Source organism: Watersipora subatra, chromosome 1 (assembly GCF_963576615.1).
Source record: "Watersipora subatra chromosome 1, tzWatSuba1.1, whole genome shotgun sequence".
NCBI lineage: Eukaryota > Metazoa > Bryozoa > Gymnolaemata > Cheilostomatida > Watersiporidae > Watersipora > Watersipora subatra.
Window position 1 is genome coordinate 40,728,523 of NC_088708.1, and position 26,478 is coordinate 40,755,000.

Here is a 26,478-nt window from a genome sequence, read left to right on the forward strand (position 1 = left end):
CATCTGATAGCTAGGAGACCGCTGTAAAAGGAGTAGTCTGTGTTTCAATCAGTTTAACTATTATCACTCAAAGTCACATCACTTTTGAGTAACTAAGACTATCATATGTCATAGAATGATAATAAAATACATGTATAGGAGGCTGTCGAAGGTGAATAGGGGAGCTAACTAGATGTCTATAGTTGGTCATGTAGAAGCAGCAGATGATTTCTTAAAATCACAGGTGTTGGCAAATTCTTTTCACACTGAAAATATTACCCTCAAGAGCTTTTATTCTCCCCCCCCCCCTTAGTTACTATGATTCTTTAACCGTATCATTATATTAAAGCCCAAAATGGTTTTGTTCCAAAATACAGTACTTGCACACTTGTATATGCCTAAAATACATATCCTGAATGTAGGCCCTATAACTTTTCTGTCAAGCTTATACATTCAAATTCTACTTTCAACTAGCAAAGATGGTGTAGCAAACTATTTGATCAGGAAATATGGTGTGGCTAGGGCTGTGAACAGAGCTTTACATCATGTGCTTTTAAAAGTTATTGAGTTTAAAAAAAATCTGGTTGACACACTTCCAAGAAACAGTAGCATGTATTAGTAGGTTAAGAGATATGCAGTTGCTTTCATATAATATGCTTGCGTACAAGAACCATAATTTGATGATTGTATAGAATTACAATAAAACATGATATTCAGTGTCTCTAAACCTAATATAGCCTATTGAAAGTTTAAACTTGACAAAGTGCCAGTAGCTACAGGCTGTATAACTCCCTACAAATGTAATGACAAAATTTAACTTTTCTCTTGCTTCAGCCTTTTGTAATGTAGACATTCTACTTGTACTAAAAGTTACTTTTTCTCATTTTCATTAAAATTGATCAATTCTGGCTGAGACTTCCGCTAAATAACAAAACCTGGTTTAATGTATAATTTTACTTAGTATGTTGTTTATGTATAATCACCAAACCTAACACGGCCTGTAAAGCCATGACATACAGCAGGTATAATACAAAAGTTTTATCATGACTCTCAGGGCTCTTTGTACTCACTATCTGGCATTATAATCTGATAACCCTACATTTGAGCAATCTCTGTGTTTGCTCCTGATTACAACAAGTTAATTATCCCTACGTTAAACATTTCAATACATCGATTGTGATGCGTTGTTTTCAAATGACAATAAAATTTGGTATAATATTATTGTATGCTGTACAATCTCCTACATGAAAAAAGTTTTTATTTTCATCTAACAGAATGCGTTCTACTTAGCATTATTTGTAACAAGCCCTATAAACAAACATAAAGTCATTCAAAAACCAAAAATCATTTTCATGTCTCTTGCAAAGTTGTACAACTGAAGCAGTTGTAGGTTTGCAAAGCTATCTACAAACAGTGTTGTTAGTTTGCTTGGCATAACCAAGTACTCTGAAAAAACCACTTTTTCTGACCAAAGGGTCTGTTCCCTGAATAGTTCTTAATAAATGGCCATAGTCACACCATCTTTCCTCAGCTCCATCTTTTTAATTAGAGCCCCTGACAGAACAATTTTGTAACCACAGGCCTAACCCTTTTATTCCTTCATCTCTCCTATTCCTCTATCTTTCCTATTCCTCCATCTCTCCCATCCCTCCGTCTCTCCTATCCCTTCATCTCATTTATCTCTCCATCTCTTTCATGCCTCTATCTCTCCCATCTCTTTACCTCTAGTTGTTCTATTCTTCCAGCTCTCCCATTGTACTGCATATTCTAATTAAAGTCTCACATGATACCATAAAGGTTTTGACTAAACAGCTTTTCTGATCAATGATCTTGATTACGGAATATTAACCTTCACCTTCGACCAACCAACTTTCTTTAACAAAACTTTAAAAACATCGACTTCTTTTTTAGCCTTCAAAATAAACCATCTTTTCCAGCTGACTCTAATCCTCCCATATTAGTTCACTAAAGACTCTGACTGCAAAATCTTTCTTCATCAAAGGAAACAATCACACTATCACTTCTTACCAATAGCGTTAACTCCGCCACCACTTTTGATCAGTATCATAAGTAAGATATCTTCAAAATAATCATGATGAAGTTGTTTTTAACAAGACAACTGGGCAGGAACCTCTATAAGCACTGCATTGTCTGTTGATGGAAGATTCAGACAATCTGTTAATTCTCTATAATATTTGATAAGTAACTTACCTCTGGTTATTACACAAAAGAGACAATGGTATAAAAGCATCAATTTCGACTATGATTTATCACAAGTATATTGGATCTCATGAGACAGGAAAGGTCAGCCGCTAAGCTGTTATCAGCCCGTTTAGATAATACCAAGGGAGATAAAATTCCTTGCACACAAGTTTTCATTGCTTTCTTGTCACTATGTAGCTTCAAGTGATGCATTCTAAGCAATTTTGCTCATACTTCCTATCAGATCTCACTCATCCACTAATCTTGTATACCGCGACTGATTATATGTAGCTCAACTATCCCTCAAAGTTCAACTCATCCCTCAACATGCTCAACATGCTCAGCATGCTCGCATGCACACTCGTACACATCCACACACTCGCATGCACACTTGTACACATCCACAAACTCGCATGCACACTCGTACACATCCACACACTCGCATGCACACTCGTACACATCCACACACTCGCATGCACACTCGTACACATCCACAAACTCGCATGCACACTTGTACACATCCACACACTCGCATGCACACTTGTACACATTCACAAACTCGCATGCACACTTGTACACATTCACACACTCGCATGCACACTTGTACACATCCACACACTCGCATGCACACTCGTACACATCCACACACCCGCATGCACACTTGTACACATCCACACACTCACATGCACACTCGTACACATCCACACACTCGCATGCACACTCGTACACATCCACACACTCGCATGCACATTTGTACACATCCACACACTCGCATGCACACTTGTACACATCCACACACTCGCATGCACACTTGTACACATCCACACACCCGCATGCACACTTGTACACATCCACACACTTGCATGCACACTCGTACACATTCACACACTCGCATGCACACTTGTACACATCCACACACTCGCATGCACACTTGTACACATCCACACACTCGCATGCACACTTGTACACATCCACACACCCGCATGCACACTTGTACACATCCACAAACTCGCATGCACACTTGTACACATCCACACACTCGCATGCACACTTGTACACATCCACACACACGCATGCACACTTGTACACATCCACACATGCACACACACCCGCCCACACCTGCAACCACATGCACACCCACCCACATACACACACATACACTCGTATGCACACTTGCATGCACACTCGCATGCACACATACTTGTACACATGCATGTGCACACACCCACATGCACACACATGCACAAACAGACGCACACACACACACACACACACACACACATACGCACACACACACGCACACACGCACGCACACACACACACGCACACACACACGCACGCACACGCACACACACACATACGCACACGCCTACACACAATGACACAGTGAGGTTCATTGATACAAATATCCACTTGAATCAGAGGCTTAAGCATTAAGTGTTACCATTTATTTTTGAAATTCTATTCTATATTTCAAATGAATAGATACCAACACAACTTTGCATTAAAGCAGGTTGGCTGCCATTTAACCCTCTTTCTTTCTTTAAAAAGTTTAAATTGTTTTTAGCCTGTAGTAATGCTAGTTTAAGAAATACAGGCATCTTCATATGCCAAACAAGAGTGAGAAGAAAAACATCAAGGTATGCTACAGACATTTACTAAAGTTAAAATGTCAAATTGTCTAACAAATAGGTTTTGTTGTTTATCTGGAGAAATATAACCGTAGGTTACTACTGGCTCTCTTGCCTATTTTGAGACATGTGAGACATGAGGACATTTTGAGCAGACGTCTGGATTAATTCCACAAAACTTATTTGACAAACATAAAACTGGGTTCTTTCCTCTCAACACATACATGTATACCTATTTACTGTACTTACATATTGTTCATCTATTTTATGTATTATATTACTTTGAGTGCCCTTATCTTACTACTTACCTATGTAACTACTTACTTTCTTATCTACTTACCTGTTCACTTACTTAGCTACTAACCTACCTACTTAGTTACCTACCTATCTACTGACCTACCTTCCTATGTACCTTTTTGCATACCTACTTACTGACCTACGTACAAACCTACCCACTAACCGACTGACCAACTCACTTATTTACCTACCTAACTACCTACTTATGTTGTTAACTAAAATATTCCCTCTAATGGTCATGACAAGAGACTTTCTTTCAATTACACTGTTTTTAGATTTTCATATTTGAACTGACTTACATTTACAATATACAGTGTTTGTATTAGACTTGAATGCTGCAACCATAACTTGTATCATAACTTTCTATTAAATAACTCTATTGTAAGTTTTTAAGGTAATCCAGGCAGTGCAGAGTTATATTTGAGTATAAATTACACCCAACTAGTACAAGAGCAGAAATATTATTATCACAATCTAATAAAGGAGTGAGAATAACATAAATTGGGCTGCAATATACGTTAGGAATAGCTGATAAACACAGTCACAATATGTCCAATAAAACAGGGTACAAACTTGGCATGTTTAGACTAACAATTATTTGTCAATTATAAGTATAAAATGTTTTTGCTAGAGTACAAACTTTGTAAACTTGTAGGGTACAAATAAAAGAAGAGTTAGTAGTTAGTAGTAAAGCAACACAAAAACAAACACAAGTTGCAGGTACTGTATAAGTTCTAGAACTTACGAAAAGCATATTTACTAAAAGCAGCAACTTTATCTCTTTTATGAAAACACTTACACTAATTGAGATTAAATACTGTTGTGTAAGTGTAATCCAAGTTATGTGTTTTATAAATCTATGATTAGGTTAAGAGATATGCAGTTGCTTTCACATAACATGCAAGCACTAGTACTCACTAAAAACCTCTGCATATAAACTCCATGTTTAAACACATGCCTATTCAAATATTTATATAACAAACACTGTATGTACATGTATATATGTACTTACAAGATCTCTTCTGCTGTAATATAACTTTATGATGTGTGAAAGTGGGGCTTGAATCGTTTTCCAACTTGATGAAATAGGAGAACTATATTTCAGTGGTGAAAGCTGCCGGCAACACTATATGAATTTGTATATTAAAACCGTGTATAAAAATGCCAGATAATAAATTATCAATCTTTTATACCTTTCTTGTTCAGCTGAACGTTGAGTTCGAGTTCATTGGACAATCATTTAGCTCAGGTCACGGTCTGTTTGTTAACATTGATAAAGCTCAACTCAATAAGTTGAGTTATTGACCTTTTTACAATGGTAGCGTGAAACAGAAGACAATTCTTCAGTAATGTGATTGTGCTGTTTTAATAATGCAAAATCTTTAGTAATGTACAATTTGTGGGAATGTATCGATTTTAGTAATCTACACTTTTTAATAATGTATAATTTCTCAGTAATGTAGTCATGTAGTTTCTAGTAATGTACAGTTTTAGTAATGTACAGTTTGAGTAATATACAGCCTCTGATAATTCACAGTTTTTAGTAATGTAAAATTTTTAGTGATACAAAGTATTTAGTAATGTACAATTGTTAGTAATGTACAGTTTTTAGTAATGTATGGTTGGTTGGAATGTTTCAGTAAAGTAGTAGCACACTGTTTTTAAAGATACAGTTCTGACTTGTTTATCAAACTATAATTTAAATATGCTAAAAAGGTGGTCATCAACTATTAGCAGTAGACCAAGATCAGGTGAGCATTCTCACTTTTTACTTATTAATTATCACTCATGTTGACTTCATACATTACTAAGATAATAAAATTATTAGTTTTTTTGACACTCAGTAAACGTATCAATACAAGATTTAATTAAAAAATGTTTCAAACTAATAAAACCCTAAAACTTCAGAACAAAAACTAAGCTAGAGACAAATCTGCTAATATGTCAAACATTGCCAGGCTTTGTGTCTCCGCTTTTTCAGTCAAATTCTACATACTTCATTGTTCTTTGCTCTGAGTTAATATAATAATAGTTATCGTAAAACCTTTATTTGAATGCCATGGCGGTCTACAGTAGTGCTTTATTAGAGGTGACGCTAAAATAAAGGGTGGCGTTCTATTTTTCAAACTCGTCAGAATTTTGGGAAAACATGTTTAACTCTTTCAAAGGCGAAATGAATGTTGCTGATATTTTGCACGCAGCTTCGGATAAAGTGACATTAACCCTTTTGAATGCAAGAAATGTGCTAACTTACCTCTAATAACTTGTCATAGATTTATAAATAAATATGCACGGGGAAGCTGATACATGTCTCTACTAGTTGATATCTATTGCTTGCAATTAACCTACAACGATCTTATAGTCTGCGTTGGAATTTGTTGGAGCTTTCAAGCTTTTTATTTCATTCTACGCTTGAAGGCATGTTATCATTTTGTAACTATATTTAAGATTAAAATCTGGGCACAAAAGTATTGCATAAATATATAAAAATATTGCATAAAAGCTCATTGCACTCATTGATATGTTTGCTACCGTTTGCAACCAAAACTGGCTTTTTATGTGCAATAGAAGAGGCGTTACGAGCATCGATCCATTGTAAGCCAAGTTCAGATTATTGCAATGATGCTATCAAATAATATGCTATAAATCGGCAAGTTAATAAGTTATATAAAAATAATCTATTAAACGCTTCAAATATATATTTAAGAACAGCTGACATAAACAAACCATATTTATAATACATTCAGAAACAAAAATTAACACTTTTAAAACAAAAATATCAGCATCATATGCTTGGCGGTTCCGTTTTGATTGTTGTATTTATTTGGAACAATTTCATATTCTTCTGGCTATTCAACTCCTTCCAGTCTCTTCTGATCTCAACTCATCTTCTGAACAGCTAAGCTAGTCGATATCAGCGTCCAAACAATTTTTTAGCTGAGCAAAATCTTAATGTGACGCAATCTAAAATATACACTTCTTGCGTAAATAAAGAGAAACCGCATGTAATCAGAATAGTCTCGAAATTTTAGCCTCAAATTAAGTAGTAGCACAGATTCCATAGTTAGTGCGCAAACTTTTTTCACATATATCTACGTAATCAGACTGTGTTAAACAAGGAACTACTATTAGCCTGATACTGTTACTAAGTATTTTTATGGTCTTGCTTATAAATTATTAACAAAAAAACCTTAACGACTCGAAGTTGGAAAACGGACTTCGATAGGAACAGAAACAACAAATTAATTAATTGTTATTGATGTACTCGAATCATTATTAGTACTGTTTTATGGACACTTTTCTACTGATCGCTTGTTATTATGGGTGCGTAAAGATCAAAAATGTCAAATAGTGGCAGTCATATAGAAGAGGCAGTCAAATAGAAGTGGCGTTCAAATAGAAGTGGCGTACAATTAAAGGGTGGTGCTCTATTTTTCAATCCTTTTCTCAGAGCGGCGCTCAAATAGAAGTGGCGTTCAAATAAAGGTGACATTCAAACAAAGGTTTTACAGGAGCTTGATATTTATAAAATGTGTATTCTGTTTCTGTAATGGACTATTTGGTAAACGGTCAACCTGTCTGGGTATTTAACGTTTAGACAAGCCCAGCACACTTTCATGTTTGAAAGTGCTTGTTTGGTAATGTCTGCCTTTGTGTCGCATAAAAGAAGGCTTAGGTTATTGAGTCAATAGGTTGATGTATTCGTCCACTTAATCTTCTGGGAACAATCCACATGTCTGAAATTATTGCTTATTCATTTGTCATTGTGTCTCCTGTAACAGATGGATGACAGTTTGATGTTCTAGAGGAAAAAATGTTTCTTCAAAAGCTCATATGCCTAATCATAGACTTCTCCAGAAAGCCTGAGTACCTAGCTGTTCTTGTCTTTAATATTTATTTTCTTTAAAACCAAGTTATGCATTTATACAGTCATAAGGGTTCAGACAAACGTATAGCACATGTATAATAGGCGACACTTGAAAGTTGTCCTTCCGGATTTACTCAAATGTAAAGCTCTAAACAATAGTCTTTAATGGCTAGTAAGCAAGAGAAACTAGCTGTGAGAGAATTAGGCAGATAAAAACAAATAATCATTGACATCACCGATATTTTCATATGCTCTTGTTTTGCTTTTTGATGGCTACCTTCCATAGTTACGAAACCAAATGTCCCAACTAGCCTACTATTCACCAATGGGCTAGTCACTAGTAGGCTAGTCGCTAGTAAGCTAGTCGCTAATAGGCTAGTCGCTAATAGGCTAGTCGCTAGCAGGCTAGTCGCTAGTAGGCTAGTCGCTGGTAGGCTAGTCGCTAGTGTACAAATAGCGTGTACATTTACAACCATTTCACAATTTCATCAGTCAAAGCTGTAAAAATATTTTCTGCATCATTTTTAACAAAGAATTGAATACTATGCCAGGATAAATTGCAGAGCTTGCACATTTCGAGTATGTTTTTAAAATGCTTGTAACACATTTTTAAAATGAATGGCAATGGATGGTATGATGTCATAAGAGACTTCAGTTACAGGCGATCATGTCAAAAAAGCTCCTGCATCTTTGCTCTGATTGGCTTAAAAATGCTATATAATTATAGTTTAAGATCAGGTTTGCGTCAGGAAATGGAATGGAAAAACAGGAAATGCTAAATACTATTAAATAAAATTTCAAAACAAGAACACAACAGAACTCTTGTGTATGTGAGTTGAAAATATGATTATCCCTGACTTTATTTTATACTACAACACAATACCCTTCAAACACTAGTCAAATGTTATACAACTGAAACATTCTTTCAATGTGTATTTAAATAGCGGAACATGTCAAATATCACGACACATCTGTCATTATTGCTGTTGGACTTCTACTGCATCTTAAACATACAGTAGACAGATAACATCACATAGTCAAAAGTTACTATATAAAGACTGGTATTCAAAAATTATTATTATTAATTATTATAATTCTTATTAATAATAATAAGAAATTATAATATTGATAAGCAAGTTTGCGACCAAAAGTAAAAGAAAATTATTGAGCAAAATGACATCTTCATTACATTACAGAGACCTGCATAGAGCTAGATAGCACCAAAAATAAAATCATACTTTTGCTGACAGTGTTATAACATATTTAGTGAGAATGTTGACATTGTTATAACATATTTAGTGAGAATGTTGACAGTGTTATAACATATTTAGTGAGAATGTTGACAGTGTTATAACATATTTAGTGAGAATGTTGACATTGTTATAACATATTTAGTGAGAATGTTGACAGGGTTATAACCTATTTAGTGAGAATGCTGACAGTGTTATAACATATTTAGTGAGAGTGTTGACAGTGTTATAACATATTTAGTGAGAATGTTGACAGTGTTATAACATATTTAGTGAGAATGTTGACAGTGTTATAACATATTTAGTGAGAATGTTGACAGTGTTATAACATATTTAGTGAGAATGTTGACAGTGCTATAACATATTTAGTGAGAATGTTGACAGTGTTATAGCATATTTAGTGAGAATGCTGACAGGGTTATAACATATTTAGTGAGAATGTTGACAGTGTTATAACATATTTAGGGAGAATGCTGACAGTGTTATAACATGTTTAGTGAGAATGCTGACAGTCTTATAACATGTTTAGTGAGAATGCTGACAAGGTTATAACATATTTAATGAGAATTCTGACAGTGTTTTAACATATTTAGTGAGAATGCTGACAGTGTTACAGCACATCTAGTGAGAAACGCATGAAGTAAATGGATATGTACAGTATTACTGCAGCATAAATTATTGACAGCCTTCGTCTATCCTTAGAATGACAGGATTTCGCTATTAGTTGTGGTGTTGGTAATGTTGAGCTGGGGGTATGTAAACTTGTCGAGATGGAATAAAGCTGAACCCCACGTCATAGTTGCCAGTGTGGCTACACAGATTCCAATGATGTTCAAGGCAAAGCCAGCCTTGGCCTGAAATGCAAAATTCATTATCAATACACATATTACCGTTGCATTACTTCTGTAATACCATTGTGTTACAACTGCAATATCATTGCATTATTTCTACATGACCATTGCATTATTTCTACATGACCATTGCATTATTGCTACATGACCATTGCAATATTGCTACATGACCATTGCATTATTGCTACATGACCATTGCATTATTGCTACATGACCATTGCATTATTGCTACATGACCATTGCATTATTGCTACATGACCGTTGTGTTATTGCTATATGACCATTGTGTTATTGCTGCACTACCATTGCATTATCGCTACATGACCATTGTGTTATTGCTGTATTACCATTGCCGTAATCGCTGTGGTACCGTTGTATTTCTGCTCCCAAGCCATTGTGTTATCAGTGCATTACTACCACATTATGACCCATTAGTATTGCATTGACGCAGTATTATCATTGTGTTGCTGCTGCATCATTCCTATGTGTATTATTATATTTCCAATGTATTATAGCCTTGTGTTATAAGCTACCATTGCATTATCTTAATCCAACTTATTAATTTTTATTGCGCGATTGTTTTTTAAAAACCTTCTTGGAATAGATAAATATTAGTTATTCATCATTGTGAAGCATTCTACACTGGGATGTCTATAAGTTCAAGCTAAGTACAGTTACTTGTACAGTGTGATGTCTGTAAGTTTAAGGTAAGTACAGTTACTTGTACAGAGGGATGTCTATAAATTCAAGCTAAGTACAGTTACTTGTACAGTGTGATGTCTATAAGTTTAAAGTAAGTACAGTTACTTGTGCAGTGTAATGTCTATAAGTTTAAGGTAAGTACAATTACTTGTATAGTGTGATGTCTGTAAGCTTAAGGTAAGTACAATTACTTGTACAGTGGGATGTCTATAAGTTCAAGCTAAGTACAGTTACTTGTACAGTGTGATGTCTTCAAGTTCAAGCTAAGTACAGTTACTTGTACAGTGTGATGTCTGTAAGTTTAAGGTAAGTACAGTTACTTGTACAGTGTTATGTCTGTAAGTTTAAGGTAAGTACAGTTACTTGTACAGCGTAATATCTGTAAGTTTAAGGTGTTAAAAACACATCTATTCTTGCCTCTGCAAGTAAAACATTTATATTTGTGCGGTGCCTCTAGTATTTAGTAGAATATTTCCATATTTGACTCTCAAAAAACATTTTAAAGTGCGCACTAAAATATCCAACAGTTTACAATTAAAAGTGTACAAAACAACTTATGCTTTTCTCCTTGGTTCAACTTTATTGGCCAATGTGAGTTCTATTTTTCAAAGTATATATAATGATAAAAATAGACATTTTCAATCACACATTGCTATCGATGAACTTATCATCAATTGACATATTGACATCGGTTGACACATTTACCTCAATTGACACGCTGACATCAGTGGACACGTTGACATCAATTGACACATTAACATCAATTGACACATTGACATCAATTGACATCAACTGACACATTGACATCAATTGACACATTGACATCAACTGACACATTGACATCAATTGACACATTGACATCAATTGACACATTGGCATCAATTGACACATTGACATCAATTGACACATTGACATCAATTGACGTAAAAAATAATTTGAGTTCACACACTTCTTCAAACAAAGGAATAAGATGAATATGGTGTTACAAACAACTTTTTTATTTTATTGTGAGCAACTTACATGTTTTATATTATCAGTATATTCTATGTGCTTGCCACTGTAACAGTATGCATCACTGTGGCCTAATCAAATCAGACATTTAATATTGTGTTGTTACTGTGCCATAACAAACAATATAGAATTATTATGAGATCCCTTTATTATCACTAGAAGTTGTTATTATCTCACCATCATGTCATTATCTTGTCATGACCATGTTGTTACTATATAGCCTACTCACTATAACACCTACATGTCACTTTCACTGATACCTTCATGATACACTGAGATCTTCATTAATTTATCCATATGTCATCATCATGTTACCATTGGGTCACTAATATGTCATCATCATGTGACAATGATATCACTATCATGTTACTATCATTCCATGATCACATTTTAGTCATACTCCCATTACATGTATGTTATCTGCATGTATAGTAACCAGAAATATAGCTTTTTTTATTTTGATCTTGAGTTAAGCATGGATTAATGCTGTTCTACATTTATATGGCATTATGACTTTTGCACGTCGCTATTATGTTAACTCTGTGCTATCAGCATGCTGCCAATATGTTGCTAAAATATGTAGTTGACAGTTGAAGTAATTTTGCGTTGAGTTTAAAGAGGGGCTTATTTTCAGATATTAGCATATCTTCTGCATTTGCTTGCATATGTTCATTGCTCAACAAAATTTGTTGATAAAAAGATTCATATTAGAGGCAGCAAGATGCTCACCATATCCTTGATAGAAAGAACTCCAGTAGCAAATACGAGCGCATTTGGTGGTGTAGCTACGGGTAGCATAAAAGCAAAGGAAGAGCAGGCTGTCACTGGCAGCATCAAATAAAAAGGATGCACATTTAGCTGCTTGGTCTACAAATAACAGATAACTCTACACGAGTTACGCTTGTAAACCATTTTACTAACACTGAGAAGCAACTATCAATATAGTGACCCCAGCCATTGTTATTTACACTGATTGTTACAATATTCTATAGTAAGTTTTAGAGCGCTAGAAATACAAATAGTTTGTTAACAGTACATTCGAGTAATGTTAGATCATTTTGGAGATTTCTCTTAAAATTGAAAACTTCTGAAACATAACATTTGATAGTAACAAAAACCTATATTTTGTGCAGAACTAAAAAGGTGTGATTTAGCTAATACCTAATTATTAATTACAAACAAGACCACAAGGTATCATGGCTGACCTACTATGTCTAACTCACACTCTCACAAGGTATCATGGCAGACCTACTATATCTAACTCACACTCTCACAAGGTATCATGGCAGACCTACTATGTCTAACTCACAATCTCACAATCTCACAAGGTATCATGGCAGACCTACTATGTCTAACTCACACTCTCACAAGGTATCATGGCAGACTTACTATGTCTAACTCACACTCTCACAAGGTATCATGGCAGACCTATTATGTCTAACTCACACTCTCACAAGGTATCATGGCAGACCTATTATGTCTAACTCACACTCTCACAGGGTATCATGGCAGACCTACTATGTCTAACTCACACTCTCACAAGTTATCATGTCAGACCTACTATGTCTAACTCACACTCTCACAAGGTATCATGGCCGACCTACTATGTCTAACTCACACTCTCACAAGGTATCATGGCAGACCTACTATGTCTAACTCGCACTCTCACAAGGTATCATGGCATACCTACTACGTCTAACTCGCACACTCACAAAGTACCATGGCAGACCTACTATGTCTAACTCGCACTCTCACAAGGTACCATGGCAGACCTACTATGTCTAACTCACACTCTCACAAGGTATCATGGCAGACCTACTATGTCTAACTCACACTCTCACAAAGTACCATGGCAGACCTACTATGTCTAACTCGCACTCTCACAAGGTACCATGGCAGACCTACTATGTCTAACTCACACTCTCACAAGGTATCATGGCAGACCTACTATGTCTAACTCACAATCTCACAATCTCACAAGGTATCATGGCAGACCTACTATGTCTAACTCACAATCTCACAAGGTGTCATGAAATACTTACCACACTAGCAACTATAGGCAGTAATATAATACAAATAGTAGCATTGCTAGTGATCTCGGTTATGAAGGCTGTAATAGAGCCGAGACACATGACAACTCCCCAGGTAGGCCAGCCGGCAAAAAAGTTCAGACTTTCTCCCAATATCTTTGACAGGCCTGACACCTAAAAATTAAAACATTCAAGTAATTGATAAATCCAAAATCACATTGAATTTTAATTATTATATAACCATTATTATTATAGGTGTTATTACTAGTGAGAGATTGCACAATTTCTGCTAGATGTCACATTTTCTCAAAACCACTAAACTTGGACAGAACTTTCTTTTAAATATTTATTATTGTTGCTACTATTAATACTGTTATTAATTATGCCAGAGTAAATAATATGGTCACTTGCAGAGATGATCAAATGATCTAAAAATATCTCTTGAAGATACGATTTAGAAGAAGCCACCATTGCATGTACACACTTACCTCTATACATTTGGCCAAAGCAAATCCACCTCCAAGCAACAACAAGAGACCCCATGGAACCTTGTGTACGATTGCCTCCCATGTTACAAGAGGTTTGCGTTGTTTAGTTTGTGTACCCAAAGAATAACAGCTGAAGGTTGGTCGCTCTGAAGGCCACATGAAGACCAGGATAGCAACAAACATGACAGCTGTTGCGTCTGATACATAGCTAAAAAAGTTTAATTTATTTGAGTTTTCTTTCAAAACCAAAAGAGGCTGTCATTATCTTGAATATTAACCGAGTACCATTTATGATAACGTCCCACACCCTCAGTAGAACTATAGGCTAGGAAAAATTGTGTCGTTTCTGTCAAATGAAATATAAATAACACTGTGCAGCTCAGTACCCTAATATTGGTATGTAGCAGAGTAGAATAGACTGTGGACTTTAGCAACGGTACCTATTCTGCTAAGGTGGTAGGTAGCAAAATGGTTTTTTAGAGTAAATTAGCGCTATGTAGCATTAGGAAATAGAGGCAGCTAACCGAAATAAATGTAGATTAATAGAACTACGTAAAGTCAAATGTTGTTAAGACTGTTGTGTAGATATTTTTGCACAATTTTTTTGGTATTTGCAGATTAAATTCAACAAAATTTACCAAGTAAATGCATCGTTATTAATGCTTTAAGTATCCTACTGTGTCTATATTTAACTAGATCGGTTTGTCCTATAGATTTGAGACTGGTGAGCCTAATGCCCCAACGAATATAGGAACAGCTGCAAACGTTACTATTAATTTTAGGGCAGTATTTTGCAACTAACAAAATTCTCTCACAGCTATGGTAGGTAATGGGAAAGCCAGGCAAGAGCTATCATGTCCAACATCAAATCATCTCATCAAAAAACTGAAGAGAACGCTAGAACGGAAATATTTCAGAAAAAACATTGCATGTATGTAGAAAAGAAAGACGCAAAACAATTTTTAAAGAAAACGAGTTTATTTGGTTATCTTAATAATTACTGCCTTCTATGTAGTTGACAAAACCATTAAAATGTTGATAACGACAGCTTTTAACCATATAGCAACAGACCTAGGCACTTGTAACCATATAGCAACAGACCTAGGCACTTGGAACCATTTAGCGATATACCTCGGCACTAAGAACCATATAGCGATAGACCTAGGTACTTGTAACCATATTGAAATAGACCTAGGTACTAGTAACCATATAGCGACAGACCTAGGAACTTGTAACCATATAGCAATAGACTTAGGCACTCGTAACCATATAGCGATAGACCTAGGTACTAGTAACCATATAGCAATAGACCTAGGAATTTGTAACCATATAGCGATAGACCTAGGAACTTGTAACCATATAGCAATAGACTTAGGCACTCGTAACCATATAGCGATAGACCTAGGTACTAGTAACCATATAGCAATAGACCTAGGAATTTGTAACCATATAGCGATAGACCTAGGTACTTGTAACCATATAGCAATAGACCTAGGTACTAGCAATCATAAGGTTCGAGCTGACAGTTTCAGCAAATTTTTACCAAAACCTGAGTTGAATATGAGAAACTTATAGTCTAAGAACCTACCCAGCATCAAACAAGCTGCCCCATCCCCCGACACCGCCAGGATTTCTAGTGATCCAAAGACCGGCTAGTAGTAAGAAATGTCCAGAGGCGAGGACTTCCTTAAACTGGAATGGACCTAGCGATTCATATGCATTGTTTATCACTGTCTTTATCTGGAGCTTTTCTTTCTCACTCTGTTTCTTGCCTCTGCAAAACACACATCATCTAGCATGTAAATCTATTGCAAAACACACATCATCTAGCCTGTAAATCTATTGCAAAATACACATCATGTAGCCTGTAAATCTACTTCAATATGTGCATGGTGTAGCTTGGGAATATACTGCAAAGTGCACATCATCTAGCCTGTAAACCTACTGCAAGGTGGACATCATGTAGCCTGTGAATTTATTTCAAATGTACATTGTGTGGCCTGTGAATCTACTGCATAGTGCACATCATGTAGCCTGTGTGCTCAACAACTGATGTTGTGTGATCAAGACTGATTATTGAGTGGTTAGGATTTTGCAACTGGAGGCTTGGGTGAGCTTCACTGAGGAAGGATTGGAATGTTTTAATTATTCAGAGTCAGCTGGGAAGAAATGGTGAAGAGAGAAGCATACAAGCCGAGTGAATGAGCTGGATGAAAGTAATGTTAGACTAAGGGACAGTCACCCAAAGTGAAAGGAAAGGACTCTAAGAAATGTATTTATAAATACTGATCATGACGAAATGAAAAATGAAGATACGAGGAAAGTGAAAAATATTGGCGCAAAGTTATAAGGATGAAATCAGAGTTAGGAGTTCGACGCATGATGATAGGAGAGAGGTATATGGGTAGACACTTATCGAATATGCTAATTTGTTATGACAAGCAAAATGAAAAGCATAAAGTAAATGTTATGACAAGAGATACAGTATGGTAGGATGGTGGGATGGAGTGATAGATGAGAAGATAACAAGAATCGCTGACAGTATAATATATGTATTGACAGCACTGACTAGTGATAGCGCTGACTAGTGTTAGTGCTGACTAGTGACAACACTGACTAGCGACAGCACTGACTAGTGACAGCACTGATTAGTGACAGAACTGACCAGTGTCAGCGCTGACTAGTGACAGCACTGACTAGTGAGAGCACTGACCAGTGACAGCGCTGACTAGTGACAGCGCTGACCAGTGACAGCACCAACTAGTGACAGCACTGACCAGTGACAGCACCAACTAGTGACAGCACTGACTAGTGACAGCACTGACTAGTGACAGCGCTGACTAATGACAGAACTGACTCGGGGCAACACTAACAACAAATGAGCTAATGGTTTGATCAGCAGTTGAGGCTGGCTAGTCTTGAATACGTATTAATCAAAGTTCATGAAGCTGTAAAACAAAGATAGACATGAAGATGGCTTCTTACGTATCTGCTGTGGCTTGTCAAGGAAGTAATACAATCTGGAGATACGCTCTACATATTAATATTTTATTGTAATGGATCAATATTTGATGCCAATCTTAAAATATTTTTTATCTGTCAAAAAGTCAATATTTCTAATATTCAAACTCAGTTTTCAAACCAGACATGTGTGGTTTAAGGCAAAAATCCAAAAATCTACCAGCAATATAGTAGTTTCTACGGAAACAATAAATCCTGTTACTGGATTGACGAATGAAAGTAAGAGGCAAAGTTTAGATTATTCAAGAAAAAACACATTTGTTTTACTTATTGTAAAATGTCCGTCATAGGAAACTATGAAACTACATGGATCATAGGATTATCAGCCAAAGAGACAAAGAAGGATAGGCTACTGTTAATAGCTGATACTGTGGATACTACTCACAGCTGACACTGTAGATATTACTAACAGTGATACTGTAGATACTACTAACAACTGATGCTGTAGATACTACTAACAGCTGATACTGTGGATACTACTCACAGCTGACACTGTAGATATTACTAACAGCGATACTGTAGATACTACCAACAGCTGATACTGTGGATACTGCTAACAGCTGATGCTGCGTATAATACTAACAGCTGATACTGTACATACTACTAACAACTGATAAGGTAGATACTACTAACAGCTGGTACTGTAGATACTGCTAACAGCTGATACTGTAGATACTACTAACAGCTGATACTGTGGATACTACTAACAGCTGATACGGTAGATATTACTAACAGCTGATACTGCAGATACTACTAACAGCTGACACTGTAGATATTACTAACAGCTGACACTGTAGATGCTGTTAACAGCTGATATTGTAGATATTACTAACATCTGCTACTGTAGATACTACTAACAGCTGACACTGCTAGTAGCTTCTTATCTTCGCTGACAATGCTAGTATGATAGAAGTATGATATCAAACTATCAAATATAGCTATCATATCTCACATATACCCACATCTCTCACATATACCCACACCTCTCATATATACCCACACCTCTCACATATACCCGCACCTCTCATATATAACCAGGCTTCTCACATATACCCACACTTCTCACCTATACCCATATATTTCAAATATACCCACACCTCTCACATATACCCACATCTCTTACATATACCCACACCTCTCATAAATACCCACACCTCCCACAGATACCCAAACTTTTCACATCCACCCACGCCTCTCACATATACCCACCCTTCTCACATATACCCACACTTCTCACATATACCCAGATATCTCACATATACCCCCACCTCTCAGATATACCCACATCTTTCACATATACCCACACCTCTCACATATACCCACACTTCTGATATATACTCACATTTCTCACATATACCCACGCCTCTCATATACACCCACACCTCTCACATATACTAACATCCCTCACATATACCCACACCTCTCACATATACCCATACCTCTCACATATACTCACACCTCTCATATATACCCACACCTCTCACATATGACCACACTTCTCACATATACACATACTACTCACATAATTATACTCACACCTCTCATATGTATAAATACTACCTGAATCCAATGAAGAAAAGTTGGAGCCAAAGCCATGTGGTGACAACCATGAGTAATGAGATGGGAAATCCAAAGCCCAGCCACGAGACGAAGTCAAAACCAAAGTTGTAGTCATATTGTTCAGACAGTCTACAGCACAGACACATAACTAGAGCAGCAATTCATGGAGGAACATTGCTCTCTAGACCTTCAAGTCACCCTACTAGTGAAACCAATTGAACAGGGAAGAATCTAGTTTATCAGAGCACAAGCAATAAAATGTACTCAGCTCCAATGTTGGCAGGTCAAAACAAAATGACTGGAATTCTGTAACTAAAATTATACATAGATTACCCTTTAGTGTGCATGCTGATATGAAAGATCCTAGACAATGTATTCTCTTAATAAACACAAAATTCATTGCAGTTTTCTTCAGATCATCCTACCAACAATGAGCTCTGTCGTAAATATACTGTATGTGTATCAGTGGCAGTCCTTTCTTTCAGGTAAAATCAAAAATATATCACAAAATATTTTATACGAGCCATGTACTCGCTAACCCATGGTAGGCTACTTGCCAATCCACATGATTGCTAATTCACATACTTGCTAATCTTCGTACGATAATCCATGTACTTGCTAATCCATGTACTCGCTAATCCATGTACTTGCTAATTAATGTACTTGCTAATCTATTTCGCTAATCCATGTACTCGCTAATCTATGTACTTGCTAATTAATGTACTTGCTAATCTATTTCGCTACTCCATGTACTCGCTAATCTATGTACTTGCTAATCCATGTACTCGCTAATCCATGTACTTGCTAATCAATAATGCTAATGGTGCAAGCATAGCAAAGCTTTATGTTTATTTTTAGTTTAGCTTATTAGTAAAGTTTGTCATTTTATATGGTAAAAATAGCCTAAAAGCATTTTGCTTTCTTGCAGATTAGCAAGTTCTTTTTGTGATGTGATAAAAACAGTAGATTATCATGTTGATGTTTGCGTGCAATTACTGCATGGCTTTGCTGATGATTATCATAACAAAGGATTGACTTTTGGAAGCACTGGAGAAGGGTAAAATCACTGTTAGTATCTGTTCGAATCTCAGATGGGCACGTTGCATACTATTGAGATTGGCAACTATATTTTTCATTTGGCAGAGAGTATAGTGTTATGTTCATGATTGGGTGCTGCTTCTAGCACCGCTTATCACCCATTTTTGATTTTTGCATCGATTCTGCTATGTTTTACATAATTGTATCTTTTTGACATATCACTTCACTTTAGACAACAGAAATTTGATGTATCTTGACTCTGCCATATTGAAAAAGCATGGCTCGGCGTGTGTAAAATTATTACTTCTGGAACCACAAGATGAAGTCATTTAAAACTTTAGCATACTTGACATGAAAGAAATAATTGAATGAGGAAACAAATTAAGTATTCTTTCCTTAAGTTCGCTACATACATGTATATTCAAATGAGTCAAAGAGCTCAATTGCTAAAGAAATATTGTAGTAGATACACACTTCTACTGTCTCGGTGTAAAAGCAGATTTTACTTTAAAGTTTCCTCTAGTAGATTTACCTTGGGGCTAAATAGTGTAGGACCGCTGGAAGCATTTCAATAAATAGTTATAGCATTTTCTGCAAGTAGTGCAAGCGACTAGTGTGCTATATCATCTAGCTTAGGTTGTAAAAGAATAAAATTAAACCATGATCAGTTAACTAAACAACTATTTCAGCCAATCACAGTTGCGTCAGTTTTATCTTTATCGGCACAGACCAACAGTTTTGTTTCGAAATGACTCTGGCTACACAAAGAGCCACAGTTTATCGATGAGTCTTAAAATTCAAGTTATTCATTTAGTGCTTCATAATTCAAATAACTCTCACCGATTGACGTTTTCGCCGAGAATAATATTAGGGGCTGATCCGGTAAGAGTTGCTATCCCTCCGCACGTTGCTGCATAGCAGACGCATAGACTTAGAGCCTTACTAGTGGATTCCCATGAAGAGTTAGTTACTTGATTTTTTCTCTCACTTTCATCGGTGGAACATTCCGGAGAGCTCATTTCATTCTCGTGAGACATCGTATGGCTTGACTCAAAAGCGTTATTGTTTATTCCACTTGACACTTTTCTGCCCGCTTCTAACGCCGTCATTCGTAAGTCGTCGCTAGGCTCTGCCACATTAAGTTCCTGTGCACTGAGCTGGTCTATGACTGCCTGTACTATGGCCAGCATCATGGCTGTCGTCGCTGTATTACTTATCCACATAGAGAGAAACCATGTCGGCAGCATGAAGCCTGTCAGCGATATAATAATTTGTCAACAGAGCATCACGCAGTAGCTTGTGTGTGGAAACAACAAGGTGAAAGCGCTGTTGATGTGAGGCTGGAAGAAGGTATAAAAATTCTAAGGCATAATGGATAGTATTTTATAGTTAGTACTATTGCTTGTGAACACAGCTTGGTGCTTCAACTAATAGTGAGTACTATTGCTTGTGAACACAGCTTGGTGCTTCAACTAATAGTGAGTACTATCGCTTGTGAACACAGCTTGGTGCTTCAACTAATAGTGAGTACTATCGCTTGTGAACACAGCTTGGTGCTTTAACTAATAGTTAGTACTATCGCTTGTGAACACAGCTTGGTGCTTCAACTAATAGTGAGTACTATCGCTTGTGAACACAGCTTGGTGCTTCAACTAATAATGAGTACTATCGCTTGTGAACACAGCTTGGTGCTTCAACTAATAGTGAGTACTATCGCTTGTGAACACAGCTTGGTGCTTCAACTAATAGTGAGTACTATTGCTTGTGAACACAGCTTGGTGCTTCAACTAATAGTGAGTACTATCGCTTGTGAACACAGCTTGGTGCTTCAACTAATAGTGAGTACTATCGCTTGTGAACACGGCTTGGTGCTTCAACTAATAGTGAGTACTATCGCTTGTGAACACAGCTTGGTGCTTCAACTAATAGTGAGTACTATTGCTTGTGAACACAGCTTGGTGCTTCAACTAATAGTGAGTACTATCGCTTGTGAACACAGCTTGGTGCTTCAACTAATAGTGAGTACTATTGCTTGTGAACACAGCTTGGTGCTTCAACTAATAGTGAGTACTATCGCTTGTGAACACAGCTTGGTGCTTCAACTAATAGTGAGTACTATCGCTTGTGAACACAGCTTGGTGCTTCAACTAATAGTGAGTACTATCGCTTGTGAACACAGCTTGGTGCTTCAACTAATAGTGAGTACTATCGCTTGTGAACACAGCTTGGTGCTTCAACTAATAGTGAGTACTATCGCTTGTGAACACAGCTTGGTGCTTCAACTAATAGTGAGTACTATCGCTTGTGAACACAGCTTGGTGCTTCAACTAATAGTGAGTACTATCGCTTGTGAACACAGCTTGGTGCTTCAACTAATAGTGAGTACTATCGCTTGTGAACACAGCTTGGTGCTTCAACTAATAGTGAGTACTATCGCTTGTGAACACAGCTTGGTGCTTCAACTAATAGTGAGTACTATCGCTTGTGAACACAGCTTGGTGCTTGAACTAATAGTGAGTACTATCGCTTGTGAACACAGCTTGGTGCTTCAACTAATAGTGAGTACTATCGCTTGTGAACACAGCTTGGTGCTTCAACTAATAGTGAGTACTATCGCTTGTGAACACGGCTTGGTGCTTCAACTAATAGTGAGTACTATCGCTTGTGAACACAGCTTGGTGCTTCAACTAATAGTGAGTACTATCGCTTGTGAACACGGCTTGGTGCTTCAACTAATAGTGAGTACTATTGCTTGTGAACACAGCTTGGTGCTTCAACTAATAGTGAGTACTATCGCTTGTGAACACAGCTTGGTGCTTCAACTAATAGTGAGTACTATTGCTTGTGAACACAGCTTGGTGCTTCAACTAATAGTGAGTACTATCGCTTGTGAACACAGCTTGGTGCTTCAACTAATAGTGAGTACTATTGCTTGTGAACACAGCTTGGTGCTTCAACTAATAGTGAGTACTATCGCTTGTGAACACAGCTTGGTGCTTCAACTAATAGTGAGTACTATTGCTTGTGAACACAGCTTGGTGCTTCAACTAATAGTGAGTACTATTGCTTGTGAACACGGCTTGGTGCTTCGTTAGTTGTAAGCATAATTATTGAGCAATGTATGAACAACTAGCTGACTAAGTTATATTTTTGCTTAAAATTCTAGCTGATCCTAGTAGTGAATCAAATCGGATCTTTTTGGTATTAACCAGTAAGTGTTTCAGTTCATCTTCACATTTTCTTACAGCTCCAAGTCAATGCATACTACTGCATTAGTGTACTATGCATTCTACTGCATTAGTACACTATGCATTTTACTGCATTAGTGCACTATGCATACTACTGCATTAGTGCACTATGCATACTACTGCATTAGTGTACTATGCATTCTACTGCATTAGTGCACTATGCATACTACTGCATCAGGGCACTATGCATACTACTGCATTAGTGCACTATGTATACTACTCCATTAATGCACTATGCAAACTACTGCATTAGTGCACTATGCATACTACTGCATTAGTGCACTATGCATACTACTGCATAGTGCACTAATGCATAGTGCCGCATTTAAACAGGTTTCCCATAGTAAATTTTGCTATTTTACTCCCTCTCAGTTTCACTAGATTTCCTAGCTGCTGGTAAGATATAGTTTATCAACCAGTCTTTACATTCTCTATCCTTTACAACGATGTTTTGTCTTCTTTGTTATTATTATCAGTTTTATCACAGTTTAAGCTGGCGGCATTTTCTGCCATCGACCTTGTTCCCTTATTATTATTATTGTCATAATTATTGTTATTAATACCATTATAAACTTTATCATCTTGGTAATTATCATTGTGAGAATTGGCACTGTTAATACTAAGACTATCACAAGCTTTATATGACAACCAGTGATTAGTAGTAATCCCTAACTTTAAAAGGGCCAATATATATTCTTGGCATCCATATTGCTAAATGGAATTCTTAATATTTATGTCGTGTTCAAGCATGCATATACTTTAGATGTTCTCGGGTACCATAGTTTGCTTGGTTAACATTAAACTTCTGAGGGCTAGGATATGCTGCTGCCAATGATAATTCTGTGTATGAGTCATCTAAAATAATTACATGTTTCTGTAACCTGGCAGCAGCTGTCAAACTGTATTTGTTGTGCAAACTAAGCTACCTGTCTACAGCTATTTGATGTAGTCTCAGTGTACCAAGAAAGCTAATGTTTTGTAAGCACAACAAGATTTAAGACTTATTTGTCAAGTTTGGCAGATCATCTCTGAACTTGGCTAACACTTTAACGAGTGTGCTTCGAAAACATCATAAACATGGGAGTACACACTTGTACAAACAAACACGATCTCGCACATTCAGAAGTAAGAATTGCTTTCTCTTTCATCCTAATAAGAATGACAACTCTCCACATGAAAGAGTATCATTGTTCCTCAAATGTAAGTAAATACTTGTCTGAACAAATACTTAAATGCTGTTTGATTCAAGCGTTCAGCAAACAAGCTGTGGATTTTCTTCACTGTAAAAGGTACAAAGAGTTCATCATAACATGCACTTTACAAGCGTGTAGCACATATTATGCATGACTAGTACCCAGGCAGTCCTGTGCTGTGTGAGATTCTCAGGTGTAATAATTAACCGCACAATTATTCCACACAACAGCAAGGCGAGTGATTGGTGCAGGTGGTCAACAGTTTGTCTACTATTATGAGAGGTTTGAGTTCGAATCTCACAGAAGGCATTTTTTTTTCCTATGGTGGCTTCAGACAGATTATCGTAGTATATATAGTATTGTAGTACAGATTATCAAATACACTCTATATATACATGTATATATAGTAGTTGTGTGTAATGTCATTTGCTATTATTGCTGCAAGCGCTTTCCACATGCTTTGCTAACTACTTCCACAAATGTTTTTGAAATGGTTCATTTACTGAAGTTGTTATGAAGCACTCAAGGAGGTTTAAAACAATGTACATACAGAAAGAGTTTACCCTCTCTAATTTCCAAAGATGTGTCATTACGTGCATGTCATATGCAAATACTTTACCTAACATGAGAAATCTTGGATTTGTTCCCATTTTTCGCAATATTCCCAGAGATATACGCCTGTGTAGTTGGCTGTGCTCTATCACCACGGCAATCATGAGACCTCCCATGAACATGACATTCAAATCCTGCAAGGCAATGCAATAGTATGTAACATACTGTAGATCAACTGCTGGATTAACTAGATGCAGACCACACACATGGTGAGCACTGCACTGCTAACCCCTCACATTACATTACTAAGGCGTAGAACATGAACGATACATACACAAAATGGATTCATGTCTTAGCATTAATTTTCAACATTTATTTCAAATGTGAAATCAATAAAATATTTTCCACAATAATTCTTACCAATTTGAGTGATCTGCCGAAAGTAATACAGCATCATGTTACAGATAAACTGGTGGGTTGACTAAATGCAAACACCCGCATGGCAGACACTGCCACTGCAGTGATAGTCCACCAAATCATTAATTTTCAAAAGTTATCTTTGAATGTGAAACCAATAAAAGTACTATTCGTAATAATTGCTACCAAGTGGAGTGCACTGCCAAAAGGCTCAGTTTTATAAAAAATTAACTCGACTCCGTCTATGCAATGAAGGCAGCATTATATATATATCAGCATACCGTATGTATGATTGGTCTATCTTATAAACTGTAAACATGATATCGTGGCAAACAATTCATAAGCTAAAAGCTAAATATAAAAACTTGATAATACCTTCAAGTACTCCTTAGCCACGTCTCCTGCCTTTAGAATAGAAAGCACTGGTGCAAGGAATAGTGGTATTAGGGAGGTGACAGCCAGAGGTAATGTCTCTGTACACCAATAGACAGCCATGAGCAGTAACATGTAGAGGCAGTTACATGCCTGCAACCAGACAGTAGTAGCTTACGAATAGTTGTCATGCTCTCTCTAGTGGTTTCTGGATCTAGTTTATGAATTTATAGACCAAATCTTTATAGCGCATGATTCAGGTTTTTTACGATAGGAAGGTCTTGAGACACTTGAATGGTATTTTCCAGCTTTGTACTAAATGTAGAGACCACAGGCTACTTCTCATTGCCAACAAAATAGTTTTCATTGAAGTTTTTATTCATGTTTTAATGATCACTTGTGCTCCTGATTCATCAGGAACTTCTCTTTACACCTATCTCAATTCATAGAGTTATTTTACTAACATCACATAGATAACCTTTATTTTATGCAAATCTCCATAAAGTTACTCTCATACTATCAGCCATGTGATATCAACATTTTAATATTTTATACATATCTTAGTTCATAGAGTTAACCTCATATTATCAACCAGGTGATGTCAACATTTTAATATTTCATATATGTCTTAGTTCATAGACTTACCCTCATATTATCAGCCATGATATGTCAACATTTTAATATTTCATACATATCTTAGTTCATAGAATTACCCTCATATTATCAGCCATGTGATGTCAAAATTTTAATATGTTATACATATTTTAG

The 26,478-nt window shown here is 36.5% G+C and overlaps 2 protein-coding genes across 2 annotated transcripts; both read right to left on the reverse strand.

Moving 5' to 3' along the window:
• Window positions 1-2,496: 2,496 nt before the first annotated feature.
• Window positions 2,497-3,312, reverse strand: LOC137387581 (uncharacterized). The gene has a single exon (XM_068074050.1). The coding sequence runs from the start codon at window positions 3,310-3,312 to the stop codon at window positions 2,497-2,499; it is 816 nt and encodes a 271-aa protein (XP_067930151.1).
• Window positions 3,313-9,925: 6,613 nt separating this feature from the next.
• Window positions 9,926-25,848, reverse strand: LOC137387591 (solute carrier family 13 member 2-like). Its single transcript, XM_068074061.1, has 9 exons — window positions 25,714-25,848; window positions 24,989-25,115; window positions 20,769-21,180; window positions 18,891-19,019; window positions 15,898-16,083; window positions 14,310-14,517; window positions 13,834-13,995; window positions 12,521-12,658; window positions 9,926-10,081 (listed from the first exon to the last, which is right to left on the reverse strand). Exons 1-9 carry the CDS (start codon window positions 25,843-25,845, stop codon window positions 9,926-9,928), a joined length of 1,650 nt encoding a protein of 549 aa, XP_067930162.1. The 5' UTR covers window positions 25,846-25,848.
• Between the last annotated feature and the right edge of the window lie 630 nt (window positions 25,849-26,478).